Source organism: Vitis vinifera, chromosome 10, assembly GCF_030704535.1.
Source record: "Vitis vinifera cultivar Pinot Noir 40024 chromosome 10, ASM3070453v1".
Classification (NCBI taxonomy): domain Eukaryota; kingdom Viridiplantae; phylum Streptophyta; class Magnoliopsida; order Vitales; family Vitaceae; genus Vitis; species Vitis vinifera.
The window spans coordinates 5702879-5728205 of NC_081814.1; the positions used below are offsets into that span (position 1 = coordinate 5702879).

General features: G+C 32.0%; 1 protein-coding gene across 3 annotated transcripts in view; it reads left to right on the forward strand.

The window, feature by feature from the left end:
• The first annotated feature begins 14325 nt into the window (after positions 1 to 14325).
• Positions 14326 to 25327, forward strand: part of LOC100267797 (protein MOR1) — a 32629-nt gene continuing 21627 nt past the window's right edge. For all 3 annotated transcript variants that reach the window (XM_059739954.1, XM_059739952.1, XM_059739953.1), the window contains exons 1-10: positions 14326 to 14766; positions 14893 to 14998; positions 15121 to 15244; positions 18798 to 18877; positions 18964 to 19141; positions 19236 to 19300; positions 19770 to 19852; positions 20046 to 20131; positions 20270 to 20383; positions 20620 to 20739. In XM_059739954.1, the coding sequence (XP_059595937.1) occupies positions 14607 to 14766; positions 14893 to 14998; positions 15121 to 15244; positions 18798 to 18877; positions 18964 to 19141; positions 19236 to 19300; positions 19770 to 19852; positions 20046 to 20131; positions 20270 to 20383; positions 20620 to 20739 (1116 nt within the window). In that variant the 5' untranslated portion in view covers positions 14326 to 14606. The remainder of the gene's footprint in view (positions 14767 to 14892; positions 14999 to 15120; positions 15245 to 18797; positions 18878 to 18963; positions 19142 to 19235; positions 19301 to 19769; positions 19853 to 20045; positions 20132 to 20269; positions 20384 to 20619; positions 20740 to 25327) is intronic.

Sequence of the window (25327 nt, forward strand, 5' to 3'; positions counted from 1 at the left end):
TGGTGGTGCGATAAAAAATTAAAAGTGCATTTCCGCGTATGAATAGTGGTGTGAGGAAACTGCATTTGCCCACGGCATCATGACAATAACGACAAAAGAGTGGCACTAAAGAGTATCTCGAATTTTATATACTTGTCATAAAAGATATTATCGGAGGAAGATGCTAATCGAGCCAATCAAAGATAATGTCTTTATCATATTTTAATGATCAAGGATAACACATTAAATTGAAAATTATTAAAAAAAAATATTAGGTGTTATTTGATAACGATTCCTTCAAATATTTTTAGATATCAATTTTTAAGAATAATTTTTTTAAATTATTTTATGATATTTGAAAATAGTATCTGCACATGCTCACATGATAACAACGATAAAAGAGTGACACTAAAGAATATCTCGAGTTTTATATACTTGTTGGTAAAAGATATTATTAGATGAAAATGACATTTGAGACAATTCAAGATAATATCTATATCATATTTTAATGATCAAGGATAGTAAATTTTATTGAAAAATATGAAGAAAAAAAAAATCTTAGGTCTTATTTAATAACAGTTCTTTTAAATAGTTTTAAAAGTCAATTTTTAAGGATAGTTTTTTAAAATTATTTTATGATATTTTATAAAATATGTTATATTGTAAAACTTGAATCAATTTTGTTGCACTTCATTCAAGATACTAAAAGTCGAACTATCCTATCAACTTGTAGGGGTGGAGCTCTCCACTGAGTTTGTGAGGATTGAGCTTCCCAATTAGCTCGCGGGGTTGAAATGGACAACGCCCTATCAAGATTTTTTTTATTTTTTTTATTTTATGTGATGATGGATGAGTTTGTCCATATCCTATATTTAACCATTTTAAGTATATGGTTTTGTTTTATAGAAATTGCGATCATAATTGATAAATATTTTTCAAGAGCGTTACAATTGTAACTTTTCTCATTCACTTTAATTAGTGGATTATTGAACGTTGGTGCACTCTATGTACTTAGAGATCACATTGATCATGAAACCACAATAAAATTATTGTTTTTTCTTTATTTTTTGCTCTTATATGTGCGTGATTTGGTTAACAAAATAAAAGTTTAATTAGAAATCTAAAATATTTTTAAATATATTTTAAAAATAAAATTTACATTTTATGTTTTATTTTTTAATCATTCTATATATTTATATAATTACTTTTAAAACAACTTAAAATAGTTAAAATATGTTATCTAAAAATATCATATTTTTATTTTTAAAAATAAAAAATAAAGGTTTGTTTGGAAAAAAAAACTGAAAAATACATTTGATAATTAAAAAACTGTTTTTTGTTTTATTAATTTAAAAGATAAAAAAATATGATGATTTTAAAAAATATCTTTTAACTCATTTCATTTATTTTTAAAAAAATAATTATATAAGTATGTATAATGATAAAAAAATAAAACTTGAAATATAAAAATCATTTTTAAAATATTTTAAATTTCTAAATAAATTTTTATTTTATAAAATATCTTACATCAAATTTTAAATTTTTTTGAAAAATAACTATCATAGTGATTGTAATTTTGTCTTTATCAAACGTGACCTTTTTTAGTTCGGAGTTTATGAAGTGATAAAGTCGGATGTATCTTGTGGTCTTCTTTTTCGACGAGTACGGACCAGATATTTACTGAGTTCACGTGATGGCTGTCTTCTTGCCCGTGATTTATTTGCTTGAAGGGTTGCAGTCCATGTGTAGTGTCCCTATAAACATCCCAGAGTGGGCCAGCCTCTGAAAGCTACATGATCATATACAACCTAAACTTTTAGAACTTCTTGTCCATTGAGATAAAAATCAACATATTTGATTAACCTTATCTTAAAAGAAAAATTAACAAAATAAATCGATAAATATATTTAATAGAATAATTTAATGTTATAATTTAAATTTAAAAATATTTCTAAGTATTAAATTAAAATAATTTATTTATTTTAAATTTTAAATGTCTTTTATTTTATTTTATTTTTATGAAACAATTTTTAGAGAATAAGTATAAGTGGTTTTCACTAGTTTTTAAAGACAAAAAAAAATGTATATTTTAAAAAAATAATTTTAAAATAATTTTAAAAATAACTTATTGGAACAAGGTTTTTGTTTTTATTTTAAAAACTATTTTAGAAAATCACTTAATTTGGAGTTTAAAACAAAAATAAAAATAAAAACAACTAATCTAAACAAGTTTTCTATTTTTAAAATACTTTTATTTTTATAAAACACTATAAATTCTTTAACTTAAAACTAGTTTAAAAAAACATAACCAAATAGATCGATAGTAATTAATTTTTAGATGTTATCAACATCTAAAATAAATAGATTTAAACCAAATTAAAATATTAATAAAATCAAATAACTTAACACTCAAACACTAATAAGAAATATATAACCTTAGCAGGACATTCAACTCTAGCGTTCAAACAAAAAGTCAATCGTGTATGTGTGCATGCACCCATCCCTTTGATTAGCCTTTAAAAAACACATCTTATCAAATGACAGATCAGCCTGTATTTATGGAAGTAAATATTTATTGCAATCTTCAAACAAGAAAAATAGGAGAAAATAAAATAAAATAAAATGTAATTAAAAAAAAATCGTTATTTTTACTACTTAGCATGGAGGGATATAATGAAAAATGGTCCCGTTTATTGAAAGCAAAATATCATTGACATCCAACCGTTTCCTACTGTCTAAGAAAATAGAAAACGACTTGTATTTTCCAAATTTAAAAAGTCGAATGAAATTATATGCACCATGAGTCAGTATCACCTCAAGTGGAAAAAATCTTCCTTATCCACATCGAATTGATCATCGAAATAGTGCATGTACCACCACTTTTACCCATTACGCGCTGGAGTCCACCAATAAAGTACCGACAACAGCAACTCCCCTGTTTTCATAGTCCTTGAGCTTTAACTGAGCCTTATGGTCGCCATACCATGTACGGACTCATTTAATATATAGTTGGTTTCTGGATGCCAATCAATCTTTACCTACACGGCAAACAAAGTGTTTGTTTTTTTGACGGACAAAAAACAAAAATATTTGAATTTTTTTTATTTAATTAAAAATAATATATTATCATAGTTTAATATAATTAAATTAAACTTATTAATAATAAATTTATTTTAATTATATTGGACAATATCAATAAGTTACTTTTAATTTAATAGAAAAAATTAAATATTTTAATTTTTTTATTCAGCCAAAAAAACAAACACCATTTAAGAATTTTATCCAGGTGGGTAGCTCAAGGTTTTATGTTTCCAATGCAATATTCTCGTTCAATTAAGGTTTGAGCAAAAAAAAGCCCCTTTTTAGACTTGAGAATTTATTGAAAAAGTTGGGTTAAATAAGTAGAGCTATTTTTAAGAAAATATTTTTATATTTTCACACTAAGAGAGCTGCATTTTGATTCATCTATAGGTCCAAAGCTTGATCTCCATAGCTCATATTTTTAGAGTAAGGTCCTTAAATCACTGCACCTTGAGTTAGCTTTACATAAGGTTGTTGATGTCTTCTCCTGCAGTGCCAGTGCCTGCCTTTTCTCTTTTGAGCTTCCAATTTGTAATAAAAATCTATAACTTGCTAAAAACATTTCAAGAAAATATTTAAGTATTAATATTTTATTTCAACTAAGAAAATTACTAAAATAATGGTAAAAATAGTGATATGATCAACATTTTCTTTTTAAAAAAAACAATCTTACAAATGTTTCATTCTTAATTTTTTTAATTAATTTTAAGATGAAAATTAGCACCCATAATTATCCTTTTTTACTAAATCAGCCATATGATATCTCATATATATGAGAAAAATCTGAAATTAAAAAAATAAATCATAAAAAATTACATTTCTATAAAAAAAAAATTAAAATCTTTGCTTTTTAAAATAGCAAAAGTGGAAGTAATTAACACCTAAACAATTTTCATTATATTTATTTTCTTTTTCATATATTTCCTAGTAAATTTACATTCTTACTGTCTTTTCTTTGTTTTAATTTAATTTCTTTTTTATTTTTGGTAGGAAAGGCGGAAGTAGCACCTGAATACTACCTTCCATTATGCACAGAGAGTTATTTTTTAAAAATATAAATATAAAAAAAATTAGAAATCATTTAAAAAGTGGAAACAATATGATATTCACAAAATATTTTACCTAACCTCTCAACAAGCATGGATTGATTTTTAGGTGAAATGTTAAAAGATTGATCTAAAAATTAGTGAAAAATCGAGTCAAGGGTAATGAATTCAAGTCACAAAAATGTATGTCGGGGAGTGATTATAGGATGCACTAATGTCGATCTCAAGTATGAGAATGGATCATCTATTGATACACACTTTGAATTAATTAAAAGCATTTGGGTAAAATTCGAAAAATAATCCATAAAACATACATGAATTCGATTAAGTTCTACTTAACACACGGTAAAAGCTATAAATGAACTATCTTTTTGGATTTGAATTATTATCGCAATCTCAAATTAAGGTTAGTTGACAACAAGCCACATGCTTTGCAAAACATCGTCATTTGTCCTACTCGAAATTTGGGCTATGCCAAGCCCAGAAACGCAGTAGCGGTTGGACTCTCAGGTTGTTTGTGTCTAGAGACTAGCTGATGCGACCCAATTGAAGGGACGTGGCTCGGCATCTTGGGCCCTATGGATAGTTTCCCGGGCTTGACCAATGGGGATTAGCTCGACCCACTGCTATATATGGGCTTATCGGTTATCCCGCAGTGCAATATACTTTGCCAAGGATGGACGCAAAATTGGAAGACGGCCCAATTTGAAGAACTTGGCCCATAAAGAAATCTACAAGCTAGTACCATCCTGATTGTAGGCAATCGAAGTTGTCTCAAGGGCAGTGGGAGAGGACGATCATTGCTAGAGGTTCTCTTCTTGATGACCGAAGGGACTTTGAATGAGATTTTTTACTCATTTTTCTTTTGTTGAATGAGATTATTCATTAAAATTCTTGTCCTTTCACTTGATAACAAAATACCGTGATTGAAAGAAATATCACCACATTATTGAAAATGGACTTACTCTTTTAGTTATTAAGCACTCTTATATTTTAGGACAAATCATTTAGACAACTATTTTTCTTATTAATGAACTTCCTACACCTATAAATCATCTTTAGCCGTTTTGTATGATATTAAACTTGATTATGCTCTACTTTTAGTCTTTAATTGTGCTTGTTTTATGAATCTTTAGCCTTATAACAAACATAAGTTTTACTTTCATTTTGAAAGTTAAAGATCTTGTACTACGAAACTACGTAGAGGATGATGAATGGGTAATCTTTAAATATTAACTTAAAAGTTTGAATTTTTATTTTTTCGAGCTTTTTTTTATTAAGATATAAAACATTTGATTACATAATGTAACATAAAATTTTCATGAAAAACCACCCCCATAACTTCCCAAAAAACTTCCAGATATAAAACCATAGGGTCAGCATACCGTAAAACTAAAATTTATTAAATATGTAGAAATGAGTATATAGTTTTACCTAATAGTAAATACTTCATGAGACTTATATTGTAAGTACCTACATCTACTCTCACATTTGTGATGCCTCTTTAATGAACTCCTTAATACATCGAGGGTATGCAATTCTACCACCTCAAACTCAACCAAGGGAGTTTTTTTTTTTTTTTAGCATGTCAAGTTAATGTAGAGGATGCAAAGTTTAAGCATACATATACACATACGTAATATATTAATTTCTCCCTCCTAACATTAGGCACGTAAAACTCAACCAACCTTGGTGACCTTGGATACAATTTAGAAATCTTAATAAAAAAAAATGATTTAGAAGACATGAGAAATCTTAGAAATCAGCAATTTTAGGTGAATTTTGTTTTGAATGCTCAAGCACCATTTGTGTTAATTTTAGTGTCGGGAGTGCTTGAGTAGCCCTTGAAGGCATTAGAATGTTCTCATATAAATTTTCATTTTTCAATTTTTGCACACTCAGCTCCCTTTTTCCTTTTTACATAATATTTAGTTAAAATTAATTTTCAAATTAATCTTATGACTATTCTCTATATAACTATGTTATGTACTTTTTACATTATTACTCATAATTAACTCAATCATACTCACTTGTATCCAAATTTTCTCAACCGATTCTACATTTATATCAGTTTATGTTGATAATATATTTGTCACAAAGAGTGATCCAACATAAAAATAAATAAATAGTTTCCCTTAAAGGATCTAAAAGTTATTGATTAGTTTTTTTTTTCCTTTTATATAAGTGAAACATTCTACTAAAGGTATTTATTCATCACAAACAAAGTATGTCACAAATTTGCTTTGCAAGGTCGAGAGGCAATTTGCTAAAGGAATTAATGCTCACATGACTAGTTAGATGAAACTTTCAATTTTTGGTAGAGATCCTATGAAGATCACTTGACCATATCCGAGCATTGTTAGAGTACCCCAATATGTAAGCATTACACATATTGAAATCTATAATAATGTGAACCAATCATGTTAATTTATGCAATAACCATAAGAGTCTCATTGGAAATCTATCAAATAGATTTTGAGATATTTGAGGGGGATCTTAAACTACTATTGGCCTTTAAGAAAGGTTGCTAATCTAAATGCTGAAGGATTTTGTGATGCTTATTAGCATAATTCTCAATTTAAAATCATTTTAGATTAATTCTATTTTTAATTTTCATAAATTCACTCTATGCTTTTTATAGCATTATTTTTAATTAATTTAACTATACTTATTTATTTAATTACAAATTGATTATGTAGTAACCTTAAATTTTTAATATCTCATTAATTTCGGATCCATTTTGCAATTAGGTATGATAATGGGCGGGTTTTTTTCGGGTTTTTAAATGGGACGGGGATGTGAATTATTTTGAATAAATGCGGTGGGGTTGGAATGGGAGTGACCCGTCCCGAATCCGTTCCTTTGTCATCCCTATATGCAATAACCTTGAATTTTTAAAATGAATGTAAATTATATATATAAACTAGAAGAGTATGCAAAATCATAAACCAAAATGAATTGAATAAAATCGTCACTTAAACTAAATAGCCTAATACACTAACAGATTTCAAGAATATATTAAAATATATATTTTTTCATATTTGATTTTACCATACAAAAATTCAAAAGAAAATTAAATATGATTAAATTATAAATTTATGTTTTTTCAATGAGTTAATTTCTATATAAAAGAGTTAAAATAATTTATTAATTTTTAAATTATTATTATTATTTTTTCATCAAAAATTTCAAGAACCAAAAAGTAGCCACACATGTCAAAGAAAACCCCTGAATGTACATCTCCCCCTCTATCTGCCTTACTACTTTCCAGATACAAACAAAACTTTATTTGGTCAGTGAAGTCAAGTCCTGAATGCTCCACATGATACAGCTTTGGATTAGAAAAGTTTGGGGGTTTGGCGAACATAAATGAAAAAGGCAGCTACAGCCCGGCACATGTTTTGGGCCTTCTCTACTCAATTTTCAATATCTTCATTTATTCTATTGCAACATTCTCCGTATTTTTAAAAAATTATTTATGATTATATATGAAAATTATGTGACTTGAAGGAAGCATGTTGGTCACATGTTAATGTCATTGAATTTATGATTATAAATGAAAATATAATACTATATGTTAATCGAAGATAATTTTATTTTATTTTTTAAATTTGTTGAGAAATGACCCTCTTAGTACCTTTATTTTTGGTCATTTTTTTTTATTTTTACTAAGATCAATTTTTTTAAGGGTGTTCATTTGAAATGCATGAGAGTTAAAGTTTGATTTAAAAAAAAAAAAAAAGATTAAGTTTTCAATCAAAATGATGATATGAACCATACTACATTTAAGTTTTATTTGGAAAGAATTTAAGTGGGGTTAAGTTTTCATTTTCATTTACAAAAAAAAAAAAAAGGAATTAATTATAATGATCTTAATTGTGTTGTGGTTAAATTTTATTTTAGAAAAAACTTAAATAAGTTTAAGTTTTCGTTTTATCTACAAATTTTAATTAGAATATTCATTTATTTAATCTCATATTTAAAAGTTAATAAAAATTGGATTGCAAAGAACCCTGATAAAAAACATTTACAAAAAACTTGAGTCAATATTTCGTGAAAGGCAAAAATAATTGTAAAAATCCCCAACAAAAATTATAAAAAAACCCAATAAAAAAAAACATCATAGAAATCTAAATGAAATTACAAAAATAAAAAAGGAAAGAAACCTTAATAAAAAACATAAAAAAACCTTAACATAAACAACTACAAACCTTAACAAAAAATAAACGTAAAAAATCTCAACTACAAAAAATAAACGCAAAAAATCTTAACTAAAAATAATTTCAAAAATCCCCAACAAAAAATAATAGCATAAAGCCTACACAAAAAATCAAATGCAAAAACTTGCCAAAAAAATTTACAAAAAGCCTCAATAAAAATAAAAAGAAAGATGGAGAATGCCACAATCTTGAAAAAACAATATACATATATATATATATAAACTTATAAGGAAGTCACATTTAAAAAAAATGGGAGGAAAATGAATTAGGAATTATAATGAAATTACAATTCTGCAAAAATAAAAAAGGATAAAAATATTCAAAATTGATCATTTTTTTTTTTAAAGAATGACAAGAGGGAGGTAATTTTTCCAATTTGAACCATCTTTTAAGTAATTTTAACCAAATATCTTTTAAATTTTACTATTGGCCTTTAAGGAAGGTCAATAGTAAAATTTTGAGATATTTGAAGGGGATCTTAAACTATTTTAAGATATTTTAGATATTTTAACCAAACAGATTTTGAGATATTTGAGGGGATCTTAAACTACTATTGACTTTTAAGGAAAGTTGCTTAATCTAAATGATGAAGGATTTTGTGATGCTTATGAACATAATTCTCAATTTAAAATATTTTAGATTAATTTTATTTCTAATTTTCATAAATTCACTCTATGCTTTTTATAACATTATTTTTAATTAATTTAACTATACTTATTTGTTTAATTACAAATTAATTATGCAGTAACATTAAATTTTCAATATCTCATTAATTACGGATCCATTATACAATAACCTTGATTTTTTTTATTTATAAATATCTATGTATAAATATCTATGCAAAATCATAAACCAAAATGGATTGAATAAAATTGTCACTTAAACTAAATAGCCTAATATACTAACAGATTTTAAGAAAATATTAAAATATAATTTTCTCATATTTGATTTTACTATACAAAAATTCAAAAGAAAATTAAATATGATTAAATTATAAATTTATTCTTTTTCAGTGAGTTAATTCCTATATAAAAGAGTTAAAATAATTTATTAATTTTTAAATTATTATTATTATTTTTTTCCTCTAAATTTTCAAGAACCAAAAGTAGCCGACATGTAAAAGAAAACTCCTGAATGTATATCTCCCCCTCTCTCTGCCTTAACAACTTTCCAGATACAAACAAAACTTTACTTGGTTAGTGAAGTCAAGTCCTGAATGCTCCACATGATAAAGCTTTGGACTAGAAAAGTTTGGGGGTTTGGCATCCCTCACCAGTCACCACTTGATATTTTCCACAGCAGTGGCGAACATGAATGAAAAAGGTAGCTACAGTCCCGGCACATGTTTTGGGCCTTCTCTACTCACATGGATTTATTTCAAAATGCTATTGCATTTCAATATCTTTCATTTATTCTATTGCAACATTCTCCATATTTTTAAAAATTTTATTTATGATTATATATGAAAATTATGAGACTTGAAGGAAGCATATTGGTCACATGTTAATGTTAACCGGAGATAATTTTTTTTTTTTTAAATTTTGTCGAGAAATGACCCTCTCAGTACCCTTTTACCTTTTTTTATTTTTGGTTATTATTTATTTATTTATTTATTACTAAGATCAATTTTTTATTATGGGTGTTCATTTGAAATGCATGAGAGTTAAGTTTGATTTTAAAAAAATTTAAATAAGATTAAGTTTTCAATCAAAATGATAATATGAACCATACTACATTTAAGTTTCATTTGGAAAGAATTTAAGTGAGGTTAAATTTTCATTTTCATTTATTAAAAAATGAATTAATTATAATGGTGTGAATTGTATTATGGTTAAATTTCATTTTAGAAAAAACTTAAATAAGTTTTAATTTTCGTTTTATCTATAAATTTTAATTAGAATATTCATTTATTTAATCTCATATTCGAAAGTTAATAAAAATTGGATTGCAAAGAACTCTGATAAAAAACATCTACAAAAAACTTGAGCCAATATTTTAGTGAAAAACAAAAATAATTGTAAAAATCCCCAACAAAATTTAAAAAAAAACCCAATAAAAAAACATCATAGAAATCTACATGAAATTACAAAAAAAAAAAAAAAAACAAGAAACCCTAATAAAAAACAACGTGAAAAAACCTTAATATAAACAACTACAAACCTTAACAAAAAATAAATATAAAAAATCTCAACTACAAAAAATAAACATAAAAAATCTCAACTAAAAATAATTTCAAAAATCCCCAACAAAAAATAATAGCAAAAAGCATAAAAAAAAAAAAAAAAAAAAAAAGCAAAAAATTGCGGAAAAAAAATTATAAAAAGCCTCAACAAAAAATAAAAAGAAAGATGGAGAATGTCACGATATTGAAAAAACAAATATATATGAAAGAGCTCTTATAGTTTATATTTATTCTCTTCGAGAGTATAAACTTACAAGGAAGTCACATTTAAAAAAAAATTAGAGGAAAATGAATTCGGAATTAGGATGAAATTATAATTCTACAAAAATAAAAAAGGATAAAAATATTCAAAATTGATCTTTTTTTGTTAAGAATGATAGAGGTAGATAATTTTTCCAATTCAAACCCTATTTTAAGTATTTTAACCAAATATCTTTTAAATTTTATCATATACCTTTAATGATTTAAAATTATATCATGGATGCTTACAATTTCAATGGTAAAGAGTTTTCCTATTTTTGGTGAGAGAGTGTTGGTGGGCATCATTGGGCTTTTCACTTTTTGTATCCAGACATTTCCCAACGCCGAAGCGAAGACCCTACACATGCTCTTTACGTTCATAGGCAATACAAGCCTGGCCAGCCCAGCAGCACTATCATTTAACAATTTAGCTACAGCACCTGAATTGGGCAAACCTCTGTTTCATAATCTAAGTTAGCTATGCATTAATGATCACGATTTCTCCTCTTGTAAATGTTTGCTTGTTTGTTGTAGTATTCAAGAAACCTTCTGGGCTTTGCTTCAACTTCAGCATGCCAGAGAAAGAGCAGATGCTTCTGCACTGATTGAATTCAAGGCTTCTACACTGACTGAATTCAAGGCTGGTTGATCTCCTCAACCGAAGCTCTCCCGACAATTAATTGTTATCTTGTTTTCATGTGGTAGTTGTGTTCGGAGAATGATATACAAATTGAACCAAAATTTTACAAGTTTAACATTTTAAAAAAGTCGGTAGTTATATATGATATCAGAGCTCGACTTGACGACTTGACGACATGAAAAAATTTAGTGATTCAAAAAATTGAATAATAAAATTATGATAAGGAACACAATTGCGATGAACTTGTTCAACCAATCGGACCTCCTTTTATAAAAATATTTTTGAATTAAAAAATCAAATAAATTAATATCAAATTCTTTCAACCCAAAATTGGTCTATCACAATGGTCAAGGGCAATTTTTGAAATGTTTTTTCACATTATTTAATTTTTGAGAAAGATAAAATTATAAAATAATCATTAGTGTTTAAAAATAGATAAAAAAATATTTTTAAAGTGTTTTAAAAATAAAATATATAAGAACGAGATCTTTGATAAAGCACCACCCAACAAGTGTTACTAAAAGGATTAAATCAAATGATTTTCTTCATTTATAAAAATAAATTTTAAAACATTTAATTTTTTTTATCCCTTCCCAAATGGCTCATTCCTCGTCTCCTTTGGTTTGCCATCTAATTCCTGGACTACAATCCTCCAGTTTTTTCAAAAATTTCATAAGTTGCTTCACAATGATTAGACTCTGTGTGACAACATTACCAGATGTGGTTAAAAAATTAATATTATGGGACAGAGATTTTCAAACGACATGAAACCACCCATTAAAAATTGCCCCACCCACGTCATTCTTATAATTTTTTTTCCAAGATTCCTTCACTTCTAATTATGATCGCAGTATATGATCAAATATGCCCATCTTCAAACCCACAAACTATACGCCATAGCGAATTACCGTCTGATCTTGATCCGCAATCATTATTTCCCCATCAAGTGGACCCAAACCATACGATATGTAGAAACTCTTCACTATTTTGTTACCATCTTTGTCTTCACAGTTCACACTGGTGTTGTAAAGTGAGTCCCTGCACTCGACCACACGTGAACGCCGCCCCCTCAAGCAAATACAATTTGAAAATTTTCGAATTTTATTGGCGGATTGGGAAATCGAATACATAACCATAGCCGACTTATTTTAAATATTGGATTCCTACGCGCTTGCAGTGTGTGATTGCCACGTAATCTATCACCTATACTGATGGTCTTGATAAGGGCTTTTTAGTAATTAGATAAACTCGTATAACACCGCCAATGCGCTAATATTTTGACTATAATGCCCTTGTTCAGACAGGTGTCGAGATGTGAGAGGAAAATAATTTTGATTTTGAGGGTGGGGTCGCTCAGGTAAATGGAGCGTAATTTTCCAGAAGAGACAAAAATGAAATAGCCGTTTAAGATTGGACTTGCCGGCAAAGCAAGGATTAAGACGTACACTATAATATCCTCATTCTACAGTAAGAACTTTATGAGTTCTGTATGAGCCGTTGATTACGGTCCTGCAGATTTTCAGAGTGGGAGTGTTGAATCCAACGGACGTGAGCTAGTTTCCAGAAATCACTTCCGTGGAAGCGCATCTGGAGAAGCTGTACCTGCATTTCTTTTTTATTCTGATTTATATAGTTTTTTTTTTTTTTTTTTTCCTACAGTTTTTGAGATCAGATTTTTTACAAGTGCGGTGTCTTCTCTACCGCTCTGGAAGATATGGGGCCCCATTCATGCGGGGGCCCACAACTTCCAGGGCTCAACCAAAATAGATCGCAGTTGAACCGGCCACACGCATCACGAAAATTGAAAATGTAAAAAGTAGAATATCCACGCGCTTCTGAGAGCGTAGGGGGAACGGTCTAATGGGATGGCTAAGTGGGGAGGGCCTTTGATGACGAACCCTTCACCTAATAATAAGTTGGTAAGCCGTCAATGGCTTGGTGATTAAGTTGTTAACTCATAGGATGATTCAGTGTGGGCAAGCCCACCGTGGGCTACCCTTTTGCCAACACAGAAAATGATGAAATAATTGCATTTAAAAAAAACTCAATGTTTTTGTTTTTATTTTTTAAATAAGTAATTTAAGAAGATTAGATGATTTGGCTACAAAAATAAAAAAATCCCTGAATATTAATTTTTTTTATGAAAATATTTGGTTACTATTTCGAAATGAGGTCCTCAATGAAAATGCCTAATTACTTTTTTTTTTTAAATTCTTAATTATTGATTGATTAAGACACAAGCAATTGACATTTAATTTCTATTCTCATATCTTACAAATGTGAGGTACCGTAGTTTCATTTAGTTTTAGAAATATAAATAATAAATATATTTAAACATGTAATAATAATTTTTATAATTTCATAAGAAAAAATTTTGTTGTAAAAAAAAATGAAACACATTTTTATTTTTATTATTTTATTGTAAAAATATTTAAATTTATATAATTATAAAATTCATATCGATATTTTTTTAAAATACCCTCATTTTGCCAATTAACAATATCTTAAATTTGTTTGGTACTAATGGTTGTGAGATGAGGTTCGGATCTCCATGAAGAGTCTTAAGGGCTTGATTATGAAATGTTCATCCATTAAAAAAAACTCTGGATAACTCGTAAATGTATTTTTATTTATTTATTTTTAAAAGTAAAAATTATTATATGAAATATATTTTTTTTTATAAAAAATAAAAAGTTATTTCATATTCTTGAAACCCTTCTCAAAATTTAAATTTTTTTTAAAATTTTGCATTTAAAATTTTTTTAAAAATAGTTTCAAATATATGAACCTACTTTTAGTTAAAACTTTCTATATTTTGTATAAAATTTATATTTTTAAAATATATCCGTTTTCGAAGGCCTGGTTAAAAAAAGCTGGGTAAAAAATCCGAAGGGCAAGTGCTAGTACGCTCTTCAAATCGCGTGGCTTCAGTTCCCGCTCGAAGCGTACAACCCAAAATACTCTCTTTCTCTCTCTTTCGAAACAGAAGAGAGAGAAAAGATATAGTACGCACCGTCTCCCTCTATCCGCTCTCGTTTTGTTATTTGGGCTCTTCCCCTACCTCTCTCCCGCCGGCACACTCGGCAGAGGAAAAAGAAAAAACCCCAAGAAAATACACTGGACGAGACCTCTTCATTTCTTTCTCGTCGTTCTCTATTTACAATATCTGCAGATAGGAAGAACAGTTTTGAAGATCGATATCGATATCGGTAGATGCAATGTCGGAGGACGAGAAGCTGTTGAAGGAGGCCAAGAAATTGCCATGGGAAGATCGGCTTACGCACAAGAACTGGAAGGTTCGCAACGATGCCAACATCGACTTGGCCGCCGTCTGCGACTCCATCACGGATCCCAAAGATCCTCGCCTCCGTGAATTCGGTACGTTAGGGTTTTCTTAACGCGGCTCAGATCTGAGTGATCTGTGCGTATTTGGTTCGGGATGGTGGGTTGGATGCGGATCTCGGTTGATGTCTTTTTGTTTTTGTTTGGTTTGGTTTGGTTCAGGTCCGTTTTTCAAGAAAGCTGTTGCGGATTCGAATGCGCCGGTTCAGGAGAAGGCCCTCGATGCTCTAATTGCTTTTCTGAAAGCTGCCGACGCTGATGCGGGGAGGTAGAGCATTGGTTTTAGTGTTTTTTAAATCGTTTCCCTTTTGTGGTGTTTTGGTTTGTGCGTTTATGTTTGTTTTGTTTTTTGGATTTTTGAAATTGGGAAATTTCCGTTGTTGCATTTAGGTATGCCAAAGAAGTGTGCGATGCAGTTGTCGCAAAATGCCTCACCGGTCGTCCCAAGACGGTGGAGAAGTCGCAGGCGGTGTTTATGCTTTGGGTGGAGTTGGAGGCCGTGGATGTTTTTCTGGTACATTTTCTTTTAACTAGAAAAATTGTGATTGCCACACCCCACTACTTCTCAGAAAAAAATAAAAATTTAAAAAAGAGACAAACCCAGATAGAGGAAAACTGATGAAAATGGTAAGTTTTAATTGCTTTGGGTTATTTTTTTCGGAGTGCACCTAGTGGTACTCATGACCGGTAGCTAAATAATTGATTTGTCATAAAATGACACATTTACATGAGTGAATAGGTTGCCTGGGTCATATATGGATTATCTAATTTTATAGGGGAGAATTGAAATTGATTAAATACAGTGATGAGGATCTTTTCAAATCCAATCATCCAAATGATAAGCGCCCTTATTTGTTGTGTCAGCATTGCTTTAAATGTCCCGCATTTTACTTTATACCCCAAGTGTTTAAACAATGCCTGTTGATGGATGATGATGATGACTGCCCAGTCTTTTATTAGGTTGGTTTCCTTGGTATTTGTTTTGAAAGTAATGATATTACTTGGATAGCCATGCTTATTTGTTTAGGCCCTAAGGCTGGCTCATGATGGTTTACCAGAGGAGTTTTGCCTTAGCAACCCCCCAGGACACTGGTCTCAGGGTGACATAAATCTTTCACTTTGTGTCTTCATGATGCCATCTCTTACTGGTGTTGCTTGTTTAATGCTGTGAAGAAGTTGTATTAGTTCTACTCTATATCTGTTGGACCATGCTGACACTTATGGTCCAAATGCGGTACCTTACAAACTCCCTTTTTGGTGCCAGTCCAATTACTGTTCCATTCATTGCTACTTTGTGAGGCCATTCCTTGTTCTCATACAACTTAAGAACATAGCTTTAGTCTACTGAGATTGGATGCATATCGTTATTAATTATTTGCTACTCAGCTTGATCTGCGGTAGCATCCTCCATTTTGTTTTTTTTTTGATCAATACATCCTCCATTAAATCATAGGCCATCATTTATATCCTCCTTGCCACATACTAGGGGTCATGATTAGCATAATCTCTGGTCTTTTAGCACCTATGGTTTGAATTAAATCACTTGTCATTTATCTTCATTGTGAATTGTTGAACCATTCTATACAACACATCTTCTCCTGTATTGTTGTGTGTCTAGTTTCCTAAAGGTGCATTCATTTCTTGTTTAATTTTTTCCACCATTTCTGGTATTCATTTCAAACAAGATTTAGCTAAAATCATCTTTTGAATACATTTTTCTTAACTCTCCTACATTTTTATACCATAAAATGTGGCTATCCTTATAGTTGTCCCAGAAAATCTTCTGTAGATATTCTCCAATTGCACATCACTTTAATTACACGTCTATCTCCATCCATTCTTATTCCATGGGCAGTGCTTTTCTCCCTCCATTCTTATGTTTAATTTGTTCTTCTGTTTTGATATTGGAAAATTTCATTAGTTTTTTGTTTATTTATTTTAATGTTGTTGCTTTGATTTTTGATTGGCATATATATATGTGTGTGTGCGTGTGTTTTATATTTTTCAAATCTCATCTTTAACTTTGCAAAGTTTTGATTTGGCAGTTGTTTCAATCCATAACTTCATTCTTAATTGTTTTTCTATTGACTTCTATGTCCAGTTTTGAAATGAAACGGATTTATGATGCATATTTTAAATAAGAAAATAGAATATAATACAATATTCGTAGTTTTTGCCTAGCAAATTTTTGTTTGAACTCTTATATAGGGAGTATGGGAGGTTGAGACCTATTGATTAATGGGCAAACATGAGAAAAATTTACATGTTTGAAAAGATATGATAGGTAGATGATCCAGAGCTGGCTGTTTAAATATTTTTTGAGAACTAGATAGGTTTGCATTTTTTGAGGAACTAGGGCACATTTTGGTGAAGTCATTTTACTCACTTATGGATTAGGATGGATCGCAGAAGATCAGTTTGGAAATCTCCTGTTCCCTCGGAAGTAGTTATTTTTCCTCGTTTGCACAACAATACTAGATAAATAATAAGAGTAGGCACTTAATGCAAGGAATTGAATCATTCTAATTGATGGACATTTTGCAAGTGCGGAAGGATTCTTAAATAAGACATCAATTTGTTATTCTTTCCATTCAGGAGCTTTTACTAGATTTGGAGTATCACATACTATTTGAAACTCCTTGAGATAGCAAATGGATAGATTAGGCAAACTTAGGAATTTCAAGTATCTGTCATGCATGAAGCTTAGTGAATGTGGTTGGTTTTGGACTTTTGGAGAGAGTGTAGCAGAAAAGGCTTTGAAAAATAGATGTGGGAAGTAAATGCCCTGCTGTATCTTTTGTCTTTGACATATTTTCTTATTTATCATCTTGTTCAATCCGTATTATGAAAATATTATAGTATTATTATACTATAGGTGAAATATTAGCGCACAATGTATCCTTGGCTGGTTTCACACCAAGTTTCAAAATGCTAAGATATGGGTTTTGTATGAATCCATTTCCTGGCTACATGCCTGCATCTGAATCCTTGTAATGAGAATAGGCATTATGGAAGTTGAAAGCAATTTATCTATAAAAAAAAATCATGGAAGGTGAAAGCAAGTTTTTCTTTTGGTAGATCGAATATTGTTCATGTGGAGGAAATGACAGACCACTTGTTTCTTCATTGCTCTAAGCAAGAATGGTGTAGCATATTATTTTTTCTCTTTTGGGAGTGGAGTGGGTTCTTCAGTTGGAGGGCACTTATTGAGTTGACATGACTCTTTTGTGGAGGGAAAAAAAAAAAAAATCATTGGGGCCGACTCCATTATGTTTGATGTGGACTCTTTGGAAGGAGAGAAACAAAAGGGCGTTTAACAATGTTGAGCTATTTGACCAAACAATCAAATATGCTTTTTTGTATACTTTTGGGATCTAGGCTAGAGTGTAAATGGAGGATCACACAATATCATTGTTACTTTCCTTGAGCACTACTAGGCATTTTTTTGTATACTTCGTGTGTACTTTGTTATGCCTTCTTTAGGTGCTTTTAATACGTGTTTTTCCTAGTTGCCTATCAAAAAAAAGAAAAAAAAGAAAAAAGAAAAAAATTGTCCATGTTGCACGCGTATGTTTTTGGTGGTATTAGGGTTTTAATCTTTCTCGTGTCACTTCCTCCTTCATCTGCGACATTGACTTAGTTGTTTCGAATGTGGTGATCAATGTATTGAAACAATGTACAATAGGACCCATTACTGCTCAATGGAAATATTTGTACTCAGTGAGGAAACTATGCAAAGCATTCGTATTAATTTCTAATAATTTTTTTTATCCTAAACATTTGTTTTAAAGACACTTGACACTATTATGTGAAAAAGTCCCTTCACTGGTCTGTAACTTTATTTGTTTGATATTGTCTGTGTTTTTCGTCTTTGCTTCAATCATTCAAAAATGGAGCTTTATTCAAGAGACCTGATGTTGGTCATGCTGTAGGGAGTCGCCTATAGATGACCAGGTTTTGTGTGCTTTGGGTGTCCCAGTTGCTGCAAATGTTTGATTGGTTTGGTTTCCTTTGTTAGTGACATTTTCTGGATGCTTAGCTACAGACAACGTTTGCTGTGACTGTAGGATGCCATGGAGAAAGCAATTAAAAACAAAGTTGCCAAAGCAGTTGTACCTGCCATTGATGTTATGTTCCAAGCCCTAAGGTTTGTGCATTGATTTCTTTGCTGGAAACTCTGCTTTATTTTATGCTTAGCTGATTTTCAGACTTCATTGTTGTGTTTGTAATCAGTGAATTTGGGGCGAAGGTTGTTCCACCAAAAAGAATTTTGAAAATGCTTCCTGAACTCTTCGATCATCAAGACCAAAATGTTCGTGCATCCTCTAAAGGACTGACACTTGAGCTCTGTCGTTGGATAGGGAAAGACCCAGTGAAATCAATTTTGTTTGAGAAAATGCGGGATACAATGGTATAATAAATGTTTAAAATAGCCTGTTTTCTTTAACGAAGTTTATATTTCTATTTCCTGAAATAAATTATTTTTTTTTTCCTTGTGACATAAGAAAAAAGAGCTGGAAGCTGAGCTTGTCAATGTAACTGTTACAGCAAGGCCATCCCGCAAAATAAGGTGAATGTCCTTTTATTCTAGATGTACATTTTTTCCCTTTAAGAACACCATTATTGGGAATTGGATATTAGTAGGCTGATGACTGATGTAAAATGAATAGTCTTTCTTGTGACCAACAGGGGTGCTCTACTTGTTTACAAAATATCCATTTCATATAAGAGCATATAAAAGAACTAACCCTAACATCTTTATTGAAGTTCCATATTATGGATGCCTGATCACTCAAGGTTGATATTATTTCATGATCAGCTCTCATTTTTTGTTGATCCTCTATAATTGGTTCCAATCCCGGGAATGCCAGTTGGTGGCAAGAGTGGGTCTTGCTACAAGCCTTCCCTGATATTAGTTGCATGCTATAGTTATTATGTGGTTTCAACCCATGCATCCGAGGAGCATCTATTATAATTCTCCCAAGCTATGTAAAGTCTGGATGCAGAGGTTATTAATGATTTGTTGTTGTATTTATCAGGGCTGAGCAAGATAAGGAGCCAGAACCTGAGATTGCATCTGAAGCTGCAAGTCCTGGCCCTTCTGAAGAATCTTCAGCCGATGGTATGCCATCAACTCTATGGAAACCTAGGAGTGCATCTTATTGACTTATTTATTTTTTATTCTTATTTGTAATAAAATATGACTGTATTAATTTGGGGACAACCAGCATTGTCCATTATTTGAGCATATTAATTTCATATGTTAGTTTACTAATGTGCTCATACTTGCACCTGATACATATTGCATCTGTCAGCTCCTCAGGAAATAGATGAATATGAACTTGTCGATCCTGTTGATATATTGACCCCTTTAGAAAAGTCAGGATTTTGGGATGGAGTGGTCAGTGCTTTCTCTCTCTCTCATCTCTTATTCAGTGACATTTGCTACTTATTTTGTTGTGTTTTAATACTGTTGTTATTTTGATCTCTCAATCATGTTATTAGAGGTTAGTTCTTTAACATTTTGTTTGTCCTTTAGAAAGCTACCAAATGGTCAGAAAGAAAGGAGGCTGTTGCAGAGCTGACCAAGCTAGCTTCAACTAAAAGGATAGCACCTGGTGATTTCACAGAAATTTGTAGGACATTGAAGAAGGTATTTAATCTGTTAGCAGTTAATTTTTCATGTTTCACCAAGTTCAGTATTAGCAATGTATTGCTAACATGCCAATCAATCTTGGCCATTCCTTCAATGTTCTTCTTTTATCCTTTTGTCCATTTTTCCAGGGTTACATGCCTGTCATTATCTTGAGTTTCTTAATTATGGATCAGAATCCTGGTTGCATAGCTTATGTAATTGATTGCTAATTTGTTGAGTGATTTTACTTGCAGCTTGTTACTGATGTGAACATAGCTGTTGCTGTTGAAGCCATCCAAGCCATTGGTAACCTTGCCAGGGGTCTAAGAACCCATTTTTCTGGGAGTTCACGGTTCTTATTGCCAGTTTTACTTGTAAGTACATTTTTCTTTATGGAAACATATGCTGACCCTTTCTTCATTCATTTATTAAGCTTTCTTTAATTATTTGGTTAAATAGCTATTAAATGTTCTATATCATGGCTGTCATCTTGATTACCTCTAAGTTTCTCATATGCCATTCGTTGTTTGATATGATGTGAGAAAAGTAATTATATGTGTACAGAAAGGAGCTACTCGATGTGTCTTTCCTCTTTATTTAAAATATCAATATAGTATAGGGAACATATTTTCATACTCCATTCTCTACCTCTTGATTTTGTATATAATTGAGTTGTTAGTGGTGGTATGCTCTGGAAGTTAAACTTTGCAATTAGCAGGTAGATAGTAATTGTAATGCTAAGGAAATTAACTTTGTTCCATGAATAATTATCTTTATGCTCTTAAAACTTGTCTTAGTTATGATTTTGGATCACTGTAACCATGTTTATCAAATTTTGATTCCTATGCATTTTTTATCAGGATTCTTATGTATTTCAAAGTATGTGTGTGTGTGTGTTTAAATTTTATGTTTTGACAGTAAAACAGAAAATTAGATAAAGACCAATTAGCAAAAAAAGGGCACAACTCCAGTACGCCAAAAGTAAACTAAGGGAGCAAGAGTGAGCGAAAAAAAAAAAACAAGAGCCAGAACTAAAAAGATCTATACAGCCCAAAGTAGACCCAAAACCTCAATGGAATTCCTAAAGAGAAGGTCAGTCCCTAAAGGGATCTGGGCGTTCATAAAATGCCTTCAGGAAACTGTCTTTTAGCCCTTTTAGCCCTTGATAGGGATGCTCCTCTTCTGTGAAGATTTTTTTTTTTTTTTGATAAGCGAGAGCAGAAAATAAAATATAGAAGGCCGAAAGGCCGCACCGCATACAGGAAGTATACAAAGCAGCCACAAGGCCAAAAAAAACAAAAACAGGAACACCTCACCAGCTACCCACTCCAAGAAGCCTAGAAGTGAAGAGGACTCATCTCCCCTATACAACTTAGCCCAACTCCACAGACTACATACAAAAGAATTCTTAAGAGTTTGAATAGCCAAAAGACCCCCTCTAAAAGCTAACCTATTTCTTTCCTTCCACACCGTCCAAAAAATACATAACGGAATGGTCTTCCATATCTTCTTCCTTTTTTTACCCACAAAAGGGCCCCGCCAACAGAACAATGCCTCTTTGACCTTATCTGGAAACACCCACTGAACCCCAAATAAGGCAAAGGCGATATCCCAAAGGGTTCTAACCACTGTACAGTGTAAAAGAATGTGATTTACATTTTCCTCTTCACACCCACACAAAAAACAACAATTTGGAAGCTGCCATCCACGCATTTGCAGCCTATCCAACGTGAGGATTTTTTCCCAAGTAGCCTCCCACGCAAAAAAAGCCACTTTGGTTGGGACCATATCCACCCAAATATTTTTTTCCCGAAAAAGCAAGAGGATTAGGGGCTGCCAGCAGATTGTAAGCCACCCGAATCCGAAAACTGGCAGAATCCCCTCCTTTCCAAAGCACAGAATCCTCCTCTGGGGTTGCCCTGATGTCCCTTAGCAAAAAGAGCAAATCTTCTATTAACCCCAGCTCCCAATCATTAGAATCTCTAACCAATCTGAGATTCCACCCTCCTTGGCCAAGCCTTGGGTCCCACACATCATTAACCAATTCATTACTGCACACTGCCAAGGCAAAAATATGGGGAAACGCTTGGGACAGCGCTTCATTGCCACACCAATGATCAGTCCAGAACATGATCTTCGTCTCCCTCCCCACCTTGAACTGCATGTTATTCCAGCACCAGCTCATCTCCTTTAAAATCTCTTTCCAAACTCCCACTCCAAAGGGCCCCCGAGCTTCCTTAGATTTCCAACCACAGCCCTCCAACCCATGCTTCACCCCGATCACCTTCTTCCACAAGACATCCTTCTCAACGGAAAATCTCCAAATCCACTTGCCCAATAAGGCCTTGTTCAATAACCCCATCCTCCTAATACCAAGACCCCCCTTCTCCTTTTGAGTACACACCACCTTCCAATTAATTAAATGGATTTTCCTACCCGTGTTTCCCCCTCCCCAAAGAAAATCTCTTTGTAATTTCTCAAGCCTTTTAGCCACTGACTTAGGCATTCTAAAGATGGACATTTGATAAATGGGAATGCTAGCTAAGGTACTCTTAATAAGGGTAATTCTCCCACCCTTAGGCATTCTGTGAAGATTATGTTGTTATGCACCTTCCATATACATCAAAACATGCCAAAGGAACCTAAGTTCCACATTTTTCCTTAACTTTTTTTGCATTCTTGTCACATTCCATCCTCAGAGGACCAATCTGATAGATTTCAGAAACATCCACTGTAAGCCAAATACTGTTATAAGTAGGTCCTACAGCTTACGAGCTTTGATGCAATGGATTAGCATATGGCAAACTAACTCCTCCTAGGTCCTCATGCAGGCTGAAACCAGGGTAGCAGGTGAGGCTGGATTAACTCCACAGCACAAGTCTATTGTCCTGCATTAGGTTCTACGCAAACTAGACCTATTAACCATAGTCCAGCCCCCTATTCTAAGTTGATTTACTGTCATAATCTTTTCTCAAACAGCTTCCCATGGAAAAAAGCAAGCCCCGAAAGGGGCACTAGAACATTCCAGATATGCTTGGCTGGAAACCTCTCAAAAAATTGTAACTTAAGCAATAATTATAGGACTTGACAGAAATCTTCCCAGTCTTCTTCCCCTCCATGCCAAACTATCCTCCCCTCCACCTCAAACAGCCATTGCTTGAATGTGCTCATGAAGTTCGTATTTCGCTTAACTCCTAATCTTGACCAACCCCAATAAAACAAGGGTTCCACCATCCTGTCTCCTCCATTCTTGCATTTTTATTGAAGACTATTTTCAACAAGGGAAATGATCTTTTAGTAAAGAATGTTCACACTACCTATCTAACTTGAATTTTGATTTTAGCCTATTCCCAATTGAGATTCTGGTCCTTTGCCAAAACTCATTCCACCCACATTTGATAACCTTCCAGTTTTTCAATGGGATAGTAGAATATATATTAAGACCTAGAAAATGGCCTACCAAAGTACATACAATGTATACAAAGGACTCCAAAAATGTGGAATTGTCAATATATCTCTAAGGGTGGGAGAATTACCTTGATACGAAGCACCTTGTTCAGCCAACCTATTTATTTTATGGCTATTCTCCATTGGCCAAGGGTGGTTAGATTGAGGTTGGAGCAGATTCATAGGGATTTTTTGTGGGAGGTGGGGCTTTAGAGTGAAAACCTCATTTAGTAAGGTGGGCAATAGTTTGTCTTGACAAAGGAAAAGGGGGTTTGGGGGTTAAGAGCCTTTTTACACTCAATAAGGCTCTCTTGTGCAAATGGAGGTGGTGCTTTGCAAATGAGAGAGAGCCCTTTTGGAATCAAGTAGTAAAGGGGAAGTATGGGGTGGAATGAGGTGGATGGTGTTCTTGTGATGTAAAGGGGGGTATGGTGTAGGGTTGAGGAAAGCAATTAGGAAGCTATGACACCTCATTAGCAGTAGACTTTCCTTTGTATTGGGTGATGGTTAGAGGGTGAGTTTTTGGAAGGATAAGTGGTGTGGGACTACACCTTTGTGTGTTTCTTTCCCCTCTTTATTTGCCTTAACTGCTTCCAAAGAGGCTTGGGTGAAGGATGTTTAGACTGTTTCAGAAGGTGTGGGGGGAACTGGAGTCCTTGCTTCTCCAGGCCTTTTAATGATTGGGAAATGGATGACATGGAGAGCTTTTTATTATGCCTGTGTGGGAAGAGAGTGAATTTGGATGAGGAGGATAGGGTGTGGTGGATGGAATCGAAGAATGGAAATTTTTCGTTTAAGTCTATTTACAAAAGTTTAGAGCTAGGCTCATTTTTTTTTTCCCCAATGAAGATCATTTGGAACTTTTGTGTGCAGCCAAAAGTAAGCTTCTTTGCTTGGGAGGCAATGTGGGGTAAAACTTTAACTTTGGACCAAATTTGGAAGAGGGGATAAGTTCTAGCAAAGAGATGTTATATTTGTTAAGTGGATGAGAAATCCATAGATCATCTACTTCTCCATTGTGAAAAAACAAGGGCTTTGTGGGAGATGTTTTTCACTCTTTTTGGAGTGTCTTGGGTATTTCTTTCTTCAGTTAAGGAAACCCTCTTGCAATGAAATGGGTCTTTTGTGGGTAAAAAACGCAAGAGAGTTTGGAGAGCGGGTCCTTTATGCAATTTTTGGTAAGTTTGGAAAGCAAGGAATAGAATCTCGTCTTTGAAGGTGAGGTGCTGTCCATCCAAAGACTGAAAGCTTCTTTTGTTTACTTACTTTGGTCGGAGACTAAAATGTTTATAAAAGATGGTCCTTCGACGTTATTTGATTTCATTAATTGGATGGGGGGGCCCCATTGAGGGAGGGGTTGTTTTTTGTACATCCTTTTGTACAATCTTTTGTTTTATAGGGGGTGAGTGTTTCCTTTTCTTTCTTGTACATCTTCGGCTGCTATTTTAGCACCTCTTTCTAATATAACACTTTTCTTACTTATCAAAAAAAAAAAAAGTAGAGAAAAAATAAAAG